The sequence below is a fragment of the Apis laboriosa genome, unplaced genomic scaffold (genome assembly GCF_014066325.1).
Source record: "Apis laboriosa isolate Shangri-la unplaced genomic scaffold, ASM1406632v1 scaffold23_cov150, whole genome shotgun sequence".
Classification (NCBI taxonomy): domain Eukaryota; kingdom Metazoa; phylum Arthropoda; class Insecta; order Hymenoptera; family Apidae; genus Apis; species Apis laboriosa.
In genome coordinates, this window is record NW_025222452.1 from 2,703,357 (window position 1) to 2,716,791 (window position 13,435).

The following is a 13,435-nucleotide window of genomic DNA, read 5'->3' on the forward strand; positions in this document are numbered from 1 at the left end:
GCAATTAGCAACACGAATACGAATAATTGTACAATCGTTGTACGCTTCGCTTACTTCTTGCTCCTGCTTTGCCCTACGCTCTTCCTCCTCTATCTTCTTCCTCATATTCTCCACGTCTTGCCTGGCCTCGGCTAACGCTTGCAGAAAGTTCTCGAATATCCCGAAGAACTCGTCCGGTTGCACGCCTGCCGAATCCTCGCCGAACAATCTTACTGCTCGATCGAACTGTTGAGAGTGGATAAATTTCGCGTGAGCGTATATATAAGAAATCCAACGATCGAAAAGGTATTGAAACTTACTCTGGTCTTCATGTCTTGGAACAGGTCCTCAGCTTCCGCCAGCCTACACGTAGCCTGTGCCTGGAAGTCTCTCATCGCTGGCAAGAACATGTCTCCCTGGAGTACTTGAGATTGACCACGATGGAATTCTAAGGAAAGAGGAGGTTAAGAGTTTTTTATTCTTGTTTTAGAATAACAAGAACAACAACAACAGGAGGTATAAAATAAATTTTACCTATTTCCCTTTGAACATCCTGAAGGCCGTTCTTCAAGTTGGCCACCTCTTTTTGCAGGTCAGCCATACTGACTCTAGCCGCGGTTCGAACGTGCGGCATGTCCTCCTCGATATCCAACACCTCTCTAAACCTGGACTCGAGGATCTGGACCAAATAGTGCAACAAAGTTGTGCCCTTGGAGCAAGAGGACTTGGTATCGACTAGACGGTTCAAGGACGCAAGGCGGAAGCCGCAAGCGTTCCCACGGGCGTTCCCGCGATTCACGTAATTCCCTAAAGCCAAGACCAGTTCGAGGAGCTTTCTGAGCCGCCGGGATCTGGCCACTTGTCGACTAGCTTCGAGGACAGCGCGCATTCTAGGCGTCAATTCCGCGATACTTGCGGCGAATTTCTTTTTGTAGTGAAGAGATCGTAGTCTTTGCTCGTAGTGCGGCACTCTGAAACGTTGAGGTATCACTTCTTGGAATAGAATCTCAGCAAATATTATTATCCCGACCACGGAACGTGGACGATATCGACAGAACGTATACGATAGCGTTATGTACCCAATTCCTTATCGATTTTCGATCAAATATTTGCCATTCGTCGACAAAAACTCTGTTATCTATGCGGAGGAGAGAAGAATCTATCGGAGGAGGAGATACGTACTTGGATATTTGGTACAGGAAACAATCAGCCCTGCTTTGAAGCTCTTTCTGATGCATGTCCAAGAGAGCAGCCTCTTCCGACGATGGAATATATTTCAACAGTTGTTCGACCATGTCTATGTGCAGAATATTCTGCTGGTCCATGGAGAGGATCGTTCTTGTGATTTCGTTGTCGGACATTTTCAATTTCGACAACAAGATCGTACAATTTTGAGCCCTCCTCGAATCGATGACCGACATTGTCTTCTTGTTCTTGCCTAAGGTTCGCAGATCCTCGATCGAACCCTCCGCGGACACTCCGTTCTTTTGATAAGCACAGAAGATTTTGTCGATCGACTCCAGATCCATGACGTTGTACAGTTTCGTGTCGTCGAGTTCCGACCATATGGTGCCCTGCAACTTCTGCTCGGGAATCTTGGACCAATTGAAGGACTTGAGAGGGTTGCTCGGTTGAGGAACGTTCTTGATTATCTCCACCTGGACACGTTGGATATTATCTGGACGTTGCTCGAGCCGATATCGAAAAATCGAGATAATTGATAATTCTAATAAGAGGATAAAGATTGGCCTTACCTTCATTGGAGGGGGAGCTGCGGGCATCAGGCAAGGAGGTGGCGGAGGTGCCAAGGGTGGGGGTGGAGGTGGCGGTGGCATTGGCTTGGCCTCGACTTTCTCCAGAACCTCGTCCTCCACGATCTTAATGGTCGCTTTGGCATCGTCCGGTAAACTGCCAGAGGCCACCAATTGCTCCAACCTCTTCCTCTCCGATTTTTCGTTGTTTATCTGGCGTGACAGGGTCTCGAGGTTGTCTTGCAATTCCGAGATCCTCTGCTTGGTCTCTATGTGCATCGACGTCTCTTTCTCGAGCCGTTCTTTCACCCTCGCCAAGCTGGCCTCGATGTCTTCCTAGAAAGTCAGGAATCGGCGTCGCGGATGAGAAGAAGAGCGGTGAACCACCATCTCGATTTGGGCAAGACAACGAGCGATAATTACTTTCTCCTGCGTTCTCAGATCCAACTCCTGTTCCTTCTTGGCCAATCTTGTCGACATGTCCGAGTTTTCTCGCTCCAACTCCTCGGCCTTCTTCCTAGCCGCGACGAGTTCTTCTTCCTTAGCGAGCAGGTGGACGATCTCCTTCACGTTGATCTCGATCGGCGCCACATCGGGATTCCTCGTCACACCTGTGTCGTTACCCTCCGACTGAAGAACGATCTGTTGCACGATCCGGTCGAACAACAGCCAGTGTTGAGGATGAGAGCCATAATCGACTGAAAACAAAACCGTGAATTAAATTCTCTCTCTCTCTCTCCCTCTTTCTTTCTAAGAGTACGAAGATGTCTCACGAGGCAATAAAAGGCAATGTTCGAGAAGACTCAATAGGTGAGGATACGCCGCAGTGTGGCTGAGCTTCCTTCTCAACAGATCGAACATCGCCGTGGCGCTCTTCGTGTCCACGTGCTCCTTCTCGAACTTCCTGGCCAACTCTTTCTCGTCCTCGTTCCTCACCATCTCGAAGAAATCCAGATGTCTGTCCAACGTCTCGTTCTCGTACTTCCTCAGCTTCTCGATGATCGGCTGTATACCAAGCATCAGCAACTCGTATCTCAGGTGCAGCCTAAACTCCAACGTCACCTGACCTGGCCCATAATTCAGCACCGCATTGATGAACGACATAATTGCTGTTTTTAGAGACAGATTGTCCTTGTAGATGCCGAAATTCTTGTCCAAGTCGTTTATAATACTTTGGAAACGCGTTCTTTCCGAGTGATACTGCTGGAAATGGAGCATTGCTTCGAGGACCTTCCGATGACCACCTGGGACCAGGCACACTGCGCCCAGAATTTCCAACACGGATATCTTCGTCTTAATGTTTTCAGTCGCCAGCGACTGAGATATCGTGTTAATGGCGGTAGGGTGGGCCAATACGTGCGCTCTTCCGTTCTGTAAACCAGTTTTATACGATTAGAAAACCTAAAATTCTTCCGCAAGGGACAAGAACCGAGGATAGATCGTCGCCGGTTTCATCACCGAATTATTCATCAACGCCTTCAAACATCCTATCACGCTCGTGTGCAGATTGCTGTTCGCTGCTTCCGCGTCCATTGTTCCAAGAACTTGCAACAGAGCGTTCAATCCATCCAGCTCTATGAATCTGAGGACAAAACTATGGGGCTGCGTTCTCAGAGCGGTCTTCAGGGCTTCGGTCTGCCGCATTTGGTTAGACACTTCCTCGCCCTCTTCCGGAAAAGGACTCTGAAAATTAATAATTACAATAAATACAAGTGAAATTCATATCCATAAAACGATCGATATATATATTTGCTTTCTACTCACGCTAGCTATCGTCCTCAGCCTGTTGATGTAATCTTCCGGATCCCCGCTCAGATCGGTGGTCCTGAGCCCGCCGTTCTCCAGCGTGCCGTTGCCTTTTCTGGAGCAGTATATCTGCCACTTTTTGTTGGCCGGAAGTGCCAGAACCGCCTGCCGATTGGCCTGGGTCAGGTCCAACTCGTCCACCAATTCGAGGAACATCTTGTTCAATTCCTCCTCGGCGGGCATCGGCAGGGTGGGCGTCATCGCTTGAAGCGTGAGCGTACCCGTGTGCTCCACAACGCAATACGTGATTTCCGGTGGCTCGTCATCCTGGCCAACAAATAAAACCGTGTTTTCAACCATTGCTTTCGCGGATAATCATTCGGATTTTTCTGCGGGCTTGTTTTTTTTCTTTTCTTTTTTTTTTTTTTGTCTTTCTTTCTTTGCGGGATACGAGAAGAGGCTGTTATGAGGAGGATGATGATGATGATGATGATGATGATGATGATGGTGAAAATGATGATGATGATGATGGTGATGATGATGAAAGAGGCAATAAAACGTGGAAACGATTGTTGCTTCGTTCGTCGTTAAACGTGAGGGAATTTCACGGGTTATGTTACTTGAACGATCGTCGTTGGAAACGTTGAAAAAGATTTGAAAAAAATCGAATCGAGTTCGCTTCGCTCGAGCATCTCTTTATTTTCGATTTTCTGCGAAAAGTCAATTGGGAACGAAGACGATCGAGGGTATGTAACCAGGTCTTGACCTTATTGAAGACGAGCCTCGGCATTAAATCCGTTCGAGTCGGCCGGTCGTAGAGCGAACCAACTTTACACGTGTACAGTGCGTGCAATTGACGATCATCGAGCAAGACATCTCGTTCGTTCAATTTGAATTTCGATTAAAAAAACTTTTTTATCGCGATACGAAAGTAGCAGTAGCCTGAAAATTCGATGAATTCGATGAACATATTAAATTACACGGTTTATTTCAATAACTTCAAGTTCAACTTTAGAATTCGCGATCCTCGAAAGGATCGTCAATGTCTCGCACTGTACCATTCTCCTCGGCCTCTCTCTCTCTCTCTCTCTCTCTCTCTCTCTTTCTCTTTCTTTTTCTCTCTCTCGCTCGGCTCAGAAGCAGCGGCAGCAAAGGTCAGGGGACCGGCTCGGGCACTGGATTCCTAAGGTACTTTCACACGTGACTAGGAAATTACCTATTCACGTACCGGTCCGCCGATTTATTCTTCGCAAACATCCTACGTCCCAACAAACGCGCACGCCGTTTGGAATATCTATCATTAGCCGTGCAACTTTGTGCGAGTTTTCAGCTTACGCGACGGCGATCTCTCGATCTATAATTGCTTGCCTGTTATCATCGAACCGAGGCGATAGGAAGAATTGTGTCGAGATAATATCCGATGCGAGTAACTGAGAAATCTTAACAGCTTTGATAGCGTATTGACGAGCGCGTCATAGGACTATCCACGCCGTTGTTTGCATACCCAGTTCCGCATTGGTGTACGACTCAAGATAAATACTTACCTAACCATCGTAATTCCGATCGCTCGATACCTTATTCTCTTCTCTCAATGTATACATTCATCCGTAAAGTAATATCGAGATAATATCGAGACAAAGAAAATATACAAATATTTTACTCGTTCTTTAGTTAATTAACGTAAAATGACGTGGAATATAGAAAATAACGCGAAACAGAAAAAGAAAAAGAAAAAGAAAAAGGAAAACGGAAGAATTTAAGAATTATCCAGGGATCAGCGTACACGAAATTTCTCCTCGATACTTCTCCTCGAAGAGAGCCAGCATCTCTGAAATTCGTTCCAGGTTAACGCTCGCGGCGCGTTCACGCGCGAGGCCAGCACGTGAACGCGAAACAAGAGGAGACGCGATAAAGCGTGACACGCGACCGGCCTCCCGGCACGCACACGTGAGCCCCAGTAGAAAAAGGCGAAGGAGGTCAGCCAGTTTGGAGCTGGATTCGCGAGGTTTTACGCGGCTAGCCTCTCCTCCTCCCCTTCCTCCCCGTGCCTCTTTCTCTGGAACGGCCACGTTCCACGCAGGACGAAAGTCTATCCTCCGTGACGAATCTGTCGCGTAAATAACGCGGATAGATCCTCGGCCAAGAATCGAGGAGGCAATCTACCACTAGGATAAGGTTTCTCCTAAGCGACTCGCGCGGTGTTCACACGTGATTGGATTTATTGCATGGGAACCGCGGGGAAAACACCATGTTCCACGGGGATAAACTTTTATTCCTTTATTACACGCGCCAACGGATTGTATGAAAAGGAAAAAAAGAGAAATATTCGTCTTTTTTTCATTTTTTCAGGGAAGAAGAAAATTATTATTATACCAGTATTGTTTGGAAAATTAATATCAGAAGTTATTTAGAAAAGTTGGACAAGCGTTGTGACAATTATCGAGTATGCAAAATTAAGATAAGATAAAATTCTAGTACAGTCATTTACCCGAGTTGACCTGAAAATTGATCGCTAAAAAAAAAAAAAAAAAAACAGCAAACTCGACTTTGGACTCCCATTATTTGGATTCCCAATTATACAAATAATATAACGTTCGACGTGGAAATTACACACATTGAGCATTTTATATAGGTAAAAAAAACACAAGTTGAAGCCGCGTGATGCGTGATGCGAACAACCACTGAATACCGTTTCGTTTACTACAGTTTCATATGCATATTTTTTTCTTTCTCTCTCTTTTTTTTTTTTTCCTTTTCTCCATCTACGTCTCTGTTGCGGCTTGATAACAGGCGTAATCCAAGGCAAGATCTCGGAAGCAACGTTATGTTAACTGTATAAAGTGACCCGATTTACTGCAACCATGTTATTCATCGGTTGCACGCGATGCGATTTATTCGTAATCGGCCTATACGGAACGAAAGCGAAATATCGAGTTGTGCACACGTTCGTGCCACAAACTCGTTTCGACGATAATTTTCCTTGCAATTTTCAAGGATCTAACCTTAGATGGAACCTTGGAATTTTAACATCTCGCCCCGTCTCGAATCAATTATAAATCGAGTGTAACCGCGTTGCTGTCGAGATTGTTTGGAGAGGCTTCTTTTTCTCCTTTTTTTTTTTTTTTTTTTTTTTTTTTTTTTTACGTAACACGTGCCTCGATACGATGCCTCCCGTCGATTAGAAATAAAATATGCGTACATTAAAGTTATTTGGAACGTTCATTTCGTACAGACAGATGTTTGATTACGTCAAGAGGAATGAAAGTCAATGAATATACATGTGTGTGGAATTTACATACGTATAATCTTGAAACTTATCTCTCTACGTGTTCTTAGATTAACTTCTATTCCTATTCTGTTGTAATGTTCTAAAAATAAGAAAGATAAAATACAATTTTTTTTTTTTTTTTTTTTTTTTTTTAGGTTTCATGCATTCATTGCATAATAGTTGAAAACGTTTTGTGAAACGAAAAAAAAAAAATCGTGATTACGAAAAAAGAATAAGGAGAAATATAAATTAAAAAAAAAAAAAAAAAAAATACGAAAGATTCCTTATTCGTCTAAAAATCGAATTCTTCGGACCACCTAATAAGTATTTCTCGCGCGGATCGTTTCAGGTTTGAGAACACCCACGCTCGCGTGGGCGCAGCGCCGGGTAGGTTGTCAACATAGTAACGGAAACATATTAAGCGCAATGAGACTTGCAAATATGACATATTGCCTACACTCTGTCAAGTTCCAACGGCTATTGACTCGCTAGAAACCCGTTTGATCGTGAATGGGCACATTTTTCGATAGTGGAGGAATAAATTGCTCATTGTCCAGAGAAGAAGAGTATCGAATGAAATTATCGATACGATAAGGGGCCACGGGGGAGGGGAGGGGATCGAGAGCCGAGGTGCAAGAATACCAAATAGATTTCGACAAAAATGGATCGTTGAAGTAATTTCGTTCGGGAAAGAAAGTCATTACGCCCGTGTTCTATTCTATGCATCGAGAGAAGAAATTGCGAGGGCTTAGAGTGGAACAGATGGACGATGGGAAACAACGTCGGTATTTCTCTACATAGGGATGGTACATATGCTTGTTCGCGAGCGTCGGTTGGATCCGCAATGAACGCGGTTGAAGTGGTTCAGAAGCACTGGCAAGAAATTCTCTGGAACGTGATCGCGTCAAACTCGCCGGCATTAGCATAATTCTTTTTCTCCTTCTTCTCTTTCTTTCTTCCTTTTTCTCTTTTCTCGTTCCAGAGAGGAATAGATTCCGCGAACTAAATTTCTTGTCAAACTCTCTTCCGCCTCTTTACGAGCTGCTTGTGTACATCGCGGGACAAACAATCCTCTCTCGAATTCTCGAACGAGAAATTCCCAACTAAACTAAAGCGGAATGGGGTTGCTTAGAGGGATAATTTAACCGTCGTAAAATCGAAAAAGCGGGACCTCGAAGAGATTCCGGCGAGAGATATCGTGCCCGAGAAAATTTTCCATCGACTTTCTACAACTCGAAAACTTGTAAGATTCCCGAGAAAATTGCTCGGCTCGGTTTCCGTTTTGTAAAGCGCGAAGAAAGAAGTTTCTCGGCAATGAAATTACCGCGAGGGGAGAAGTTTAATCCCTTGGAACATTTTACTGCTTTCTCGCTTAATTAAAAACAGGATATGTATGGTGTATGAGGATAACTGTACAGTTATTTACTTACTTTATAGAAGGCGTGGTACGATGGCGTAATAAGAAAGACAGAAAGAAAATAATACAACTCGTAAATAAGGTACAATTTTATCAGACGTTACGAAATAACAAGAAGATAACAATTAATTAACACATTGACTGAATATAATTTAATATTGAAGACATAACTTTCCCTCTCTGTGAGATGCACATCAACATTTCCAGTAGAAAATTTTTGGACGCGAAAACGCATATTCTGTCTACTTGCTCGTCCTCTAATAACGTCCTAATAAGGTCCTAAATAAGGTACAATTTTATCAGGCGTTACGAAAATAACAAGAAGATTTATAATTAAGACGCATTGATTGAATATAATTTAATATTGAATTTAATATTACACACGATCAACATTTCCAAGAAAATTTTAAGACGCGAAAACGCATATACGTTTTCTTTCCCTGCCTTCTACTTGCTCGTCCTAAGATAGCACCGATCGAACAAACCGGGACGATAAAAGAGGGAGACGAAAGCGTCTCCTAGATAGGCGCAAACGGGAGCAAGCTCGATAGCGAAAAATCTCGATCGTTTTCTTTCGCTTCGAACAGCACGGGAACCGCATATAAATTCCGTAAAGCATCGTAGATAATTGAAAGCGTCGCCGCGAAACACGTAAAGAACGCCGTGTTCCACGAGTCTCACACGCGATACCGATCGTTCGCGGACTTTCGAGCGAGCGAGCCGCTCTTGCTACCATCTATGGGTGCATTCCATCGGATCTCTGCCTCCGAGTTCGACAGATCTGCCGATGGAAAAGAAAAGAAAAAAAGAAAAAGAAGAACTGCGAAGATCCTTAGAGGATGGTGGAAACGCGATTATGTTCGACCAAGGTGTATCACCCTCCCCTTTTCCTCGCCGGACACGCCCCGCAGCGCTAGGGTTGATCGGCATAATGGAATCCTACGGGTCATAGGATTCGCTCAAGGACGACTGGATGGGAATCGAGATGGATTCCTCGTGGAAGTACACGGTATATACGGTGTTTCCTTTTTTTTTTTTTTTCCTTCTTCTTCTTCTTCTTCTTTTTCTTTAATTCGATTCCGTGGAATTGACGCTGGTCTCGTCCCGAGGTTCGCGAAAGAAAGAAAGGTTTGCCGAAGGTGGATGCGCCGATATGGAAGAATCGAAGAAGAAGAAGAAGTTGATTCCAAGCTGAGTCTTTCTGGTCTAGTGGCTTGGAACTAAGCAAGCTTCTTTCGTATGTATATTTTATCCACAATGTGAATTCCTAGGAAGAAGGGAACCGGTGGAACGATCGGATGAGATGGTCAATTTTATGATCGAGAACGCGAATTACGAGCCGATTTATCGCGCGACAGTCGATCGCTTTATCGTTTCTGGGGATCGCTGGGGATCGAGGTTCAAAGGATATTCCGCCGACGTTTAATCGAAGAGTGCGATAAGATGAAACGAAATGAACGAACGTTGGATCGTTAATCATCGATGTTGGCTGTCATCGTTCGGGTTATTTTTTATTATGGTGGTTTATGCGAACTCCAAGCCGAGTTCAATTCAATTTTTCTTGAAAAGTGACTAAACGTAATTGTTGTACGCCATTGTTGTATCTTCTCCGGATTCTTCTCTTCCTTCGTACCTCGAGCAAGAAGACGTCTCTCATCATAAAACATCGCGTGGCCATCCCGTCACGCAAAGGTAATCACGTTCGTAATACCTCGGATGCACTTTTTAATAGCGCGTGCAAGCGTGTTGGAAGATGATCACCTTCGAGCTTCATCGATTCTGAGAAGGAAGCCGGATTTTCTCGACCCCTATCCGTATACGGGGTGGACATCCGTATCGTCACGGGTCACGCAGTCAAAGACCCCCGTGGATAATTTGTATGAGGAGGATGCAACGATCCGTGACAATGCGATCTCTTGGTTCGCGGTATTTCGAGCACCATTCGCATCTTTTTCGTACACGCCCCGCGATAGCCATTGAATTATTTATCGCTTAACGGAGACGGAATAATATATCGCTTTGATTTCAGTTGAAGCTGTTGGTGCCAAGATTTATTGGAACTTATTTTTCTTCCTCCTTCTCCTTCTACTCTTCTTCTTCTTCTTCTTCTTCTTCTTCTTCTTCTTCTTCTTCTTCTTCTTCTCAGATTTACAACAAGCCATTTGCCGCTACGGCTTATCGGGAATCGGTAGGAATCATCGAAAAAGGAATCCACTATTTTGAAGAAGTGAACATGCGAGCCTCCACAATCGCATGACTACGCGGAATTCGTATAAGGCGAGCCGTCTAAAAACTCGACACTCGTCCTTCTTCTTTTCGCGTAATTTTAATTGTCGATAATCTTTAAAGAAGAGAGTATCCCCTGTGGCAAGGCATCTTTGGTGAAAAAAAAAAATAAGAAGAAAAAAGGAATACAATAGGCTACAGTTCGAGAGAATCGTGCAAGGCCACTTTTAGCGAGCAAAAAGTTGAACGCGCGTCAAGCAACGCCAAGAATCGTTCCAGCGTATTGTTCTTAGCGCCACTTCCGGCGGCATTCTGGTTCAGAAGAGATCGTGACCAATTTATAATTCCCGCAATAATTGCACGGGCACGCGCTCGTAACGAGAGACCAGGAAGTTAGGAAGGCTGATGATAAACCGCTCTAATGACTCAATCTTCAACGCTTTCGATTCGATTTTCACCTCCGTCGCGTCCTCCCCTCCCCAAAAATTCCCGATTAATCCAATTACGCCTATCTCGATCGCAAGTTGGCTTCTTATGGCGAGCGAAGAAAGTGACCGGTCTCTCCTTCAACGAGTTAGAAATCTCGGGGAGCGCAATTACGAGCAACACCGAGATTCCCTTTCGGGATCGAAGAGTCTCCAGGAATCTCGACACGAGTGCACGCGCGCCGCCTTTTGCATTGCAGATGTCATCCCGGAATGCTTTGCGTTTATGGGTGTGCGCGCCTTCCACGATAATTCAACATGGCGTCATCTCTCCCTCCTCTCGTTCAAAGAAGTAAAGCTGATCCATCCGAATCTTCCTCCTCGTCGCCTCATCTCAACGCGGAGAAAAATGCGGCCCTCCCTCGTTCTTAGTTTATACCATATCCCACCTTGAGTTACGTAACCACTTCCCAATGACGATCTCGTGTCGCACAAGTGGTTTCGCGGCGGCGATCGATCCTCCGTTCGACCGATTCGAGCGAACGAAGAATGCGGAAAGGCGGAGGCAAAGCGTTTAAGGTAAACGCGAAATCTACCATCGATACAATTCCGCTAATTGTTATCATTCAACCGGTGAATTATGTTCCTTTTTTCTTTTCTTTTTTTTTTTTTTTTTTTTTTTGTTTATTTGAGGATATAAAGTTGAGAATGTTTGCGGAATGATTAAAGGAGGATTAAGGAAGGATTTGCCGCGGAGATTGTGCCGTCGAAGGAGAGTTGTTATCGATGATACGTATTCCGTCGAGTAAACATCAAACGTGGAACGTGACTTGTTATTTCTTTTTTTATTTAATACGTTATTGAATATTTTTTTTGAATATTTTGTTTGCGAACGAAAGGAACGAATAATTATTAGAAACGAGAGATGAGTATTTACTTCCGGAAATAAATTAATTTTCGGGTGAAGGAACGTGAAGAGAAAAGAGAAAGAAAAAAAATGAAATAAAAGTTTATTCGAATAATTATTCGATCCTCGTTTTTGCTCGATCGTTTCAGCTGGACAAATTATGTAGCGATTTGTAATTGCAGCAAAGTTAGACTTGGAGTTTCTAATCGAAGCAATTCTCATTCTTACCTGAAGGCAACCGCAGAAGGACTTTTTCACTCGCGATGGCATCGTCTGACAGCGACCCACAAATTCCTTCAAGGGCTGTGGACTCTTCACTGGACAGCTCGGAATCCTCTGCAAGCCAGAAAACATTCCGATCACTTAATCGAATCGTGATGTCTCGCGATCCCTGAATGAATCGATAGACATTCGAATCCAGAGGAATTCCATTGGAAATCGAGTTGGAAAAATGCGGAATATGAGCGACTCGATCATCGGGGAGAAGCGCGGGGATGTCTCTGGAAAGGAAAATTCACGCACTCGCCTTTCACTCGCTTTTGTCCAATATGAATTCCTACGGTATCACGCATTATAAAAAGGAACAGGTAGAACAACTTGTTACGAAGATAGAACGTAACGTTGCCTTTGTGTGGCAGTGTCGTAACGGTGCCGGTTTGTCATTCGCGTTATTCGAAAAAATTCATTTTATCTCCTATAAAATAATTCATATAAAATAATTCGCAGAGAAAGTGATAAATAACATAAATAAAATTATTTTCGTCTTGACGAAATTATATAATCGAGAGATAAATTCATCGAGGTCAGTAAGAAGCAATTATTCCTTGTTTCAATGCCCCTCAAAATATTGAATTCTAATAGAAATAATTTCTATACTCATCATTCTCAGTGTAATACTTTAATACTTTTTTAGCTTAATTTTTGTAGAAACAATTGGATTTGCGTCGCAAATCTCCTCCTCGATAAATTTCCGGCACAATCGCGAATTTAAATCGTCACAATTTCCTGCATATCGATTTTTCAATAAAATTTTCATTTATACGCATTGTCAAACGTTTCGCATAAAATTTTATTATCTTTCATCCTACTACTCGCATGTGAATTTTATTATTACAATTTTTAGATTCACTTCACCGATCTTCACCTACCGCAAAGAATTTCGACCATCTTCCATCCTGTCCGGATTCCGGACAGGATTCGATGGCCTCGTCATGCTGCTCCGTCATGCGAATCTTTCTCCCTTTGAGGTAAACAAAACGGGTCACCAAAACGTGAAAAAAAAAAAGAAAAAAAAAAAAATAAAAAGAGAGGAATCGAAGGAATCGATTCCTCCTGCCGATCGCGATCAAGAGCGCAATTATCCGTTCGAATTTCACTTTTGCACGTTCTCGAAGCGCGAACTCGCGAGACTGGCCTCTTGGCTGTCGACGAGCCGAAGAGGCTCGGAGTCGACAACGAGGTCGACCCAGCGCAGTCTCTCTTATCGTGCCGTCAAATTTCTTATCGCCCCGCTTAGAAAAAATAAAATGCGCCGGTAATTTCTGACAGTGGATTATCGCGCAGGTATGCATGGTCGTGTTGCGTGCGATTCTTTCAACAAGAATCGATAAACGATCGTTTTAAAATCGGGACTATTGGAATCCTTCTTTGTGCTACGTTCGTCTGTCTCGTGTTTTTTTCTTTTCTTTTTTTTTTTTTTTCTTTCTTTCTAAAACG

At 43.7% G+C, this 13,435-nt stretch overlaps 1 protein-coding gene across 3 annotated transcripts in view; it reads right to left on the bottom strand.

Moving 5' to 3' along the window:
- Window positions 1–13,435, bottom strand: part of LOC122713518 (disheveled-associated activator of morphogenesis 1) — a 47,593-nt gene that overhangs the window by 1,758 nt on the left and 32,400 nt on the right. For 2 of the 3 annotated variants that reach the window (XM_043934074.1, XM_043934073.1), the window contains exons 2-11: window positions 11,948–12,055; window positions 3,495–3,803; window positions 3,189–3,413; window positions 2,504–3,101; window positions 2,154–2,428; window positions 1,734–2,066; window positions 1,162–1,637; window positions 514–950; window positions 300–427; window positions 55–225 (exon numbers count right to left, since the gene is read on the bottom strand). In XM_043934074.1, the coding sequence (XP_043790009.1) occupies window positions 55–225; window positions 300–427; window positions 514–950; window positions 1,162–1,637; window positions 1,734–2,066; window positions 2,154–2,428; window positions 2,504–3,101; window positions 3,189–3,413; window positions 3,495–3,803; window positions 11,948–11,989 (2,994 nt within the window). In that variant the 5' untranslated portion in view covers window positions 11,990–12,055. Of the gene's footprint in view, window positions 1–54; window positions 226–299; window positions 428–513; window positions 951–1,161; window positions 1,638–1,733; window positions 2,067–2,153; window positions 2,429–2,503; window positions 3,102–3,188; window positions 3,414–3,494; window positions 3,804–11,947; window positions 12,056–12,867; window positions 13,113–13,435 lie in introns of those variants that run through there. The other variant, XM_043934075.1, reaches the window with a different exon arrangement.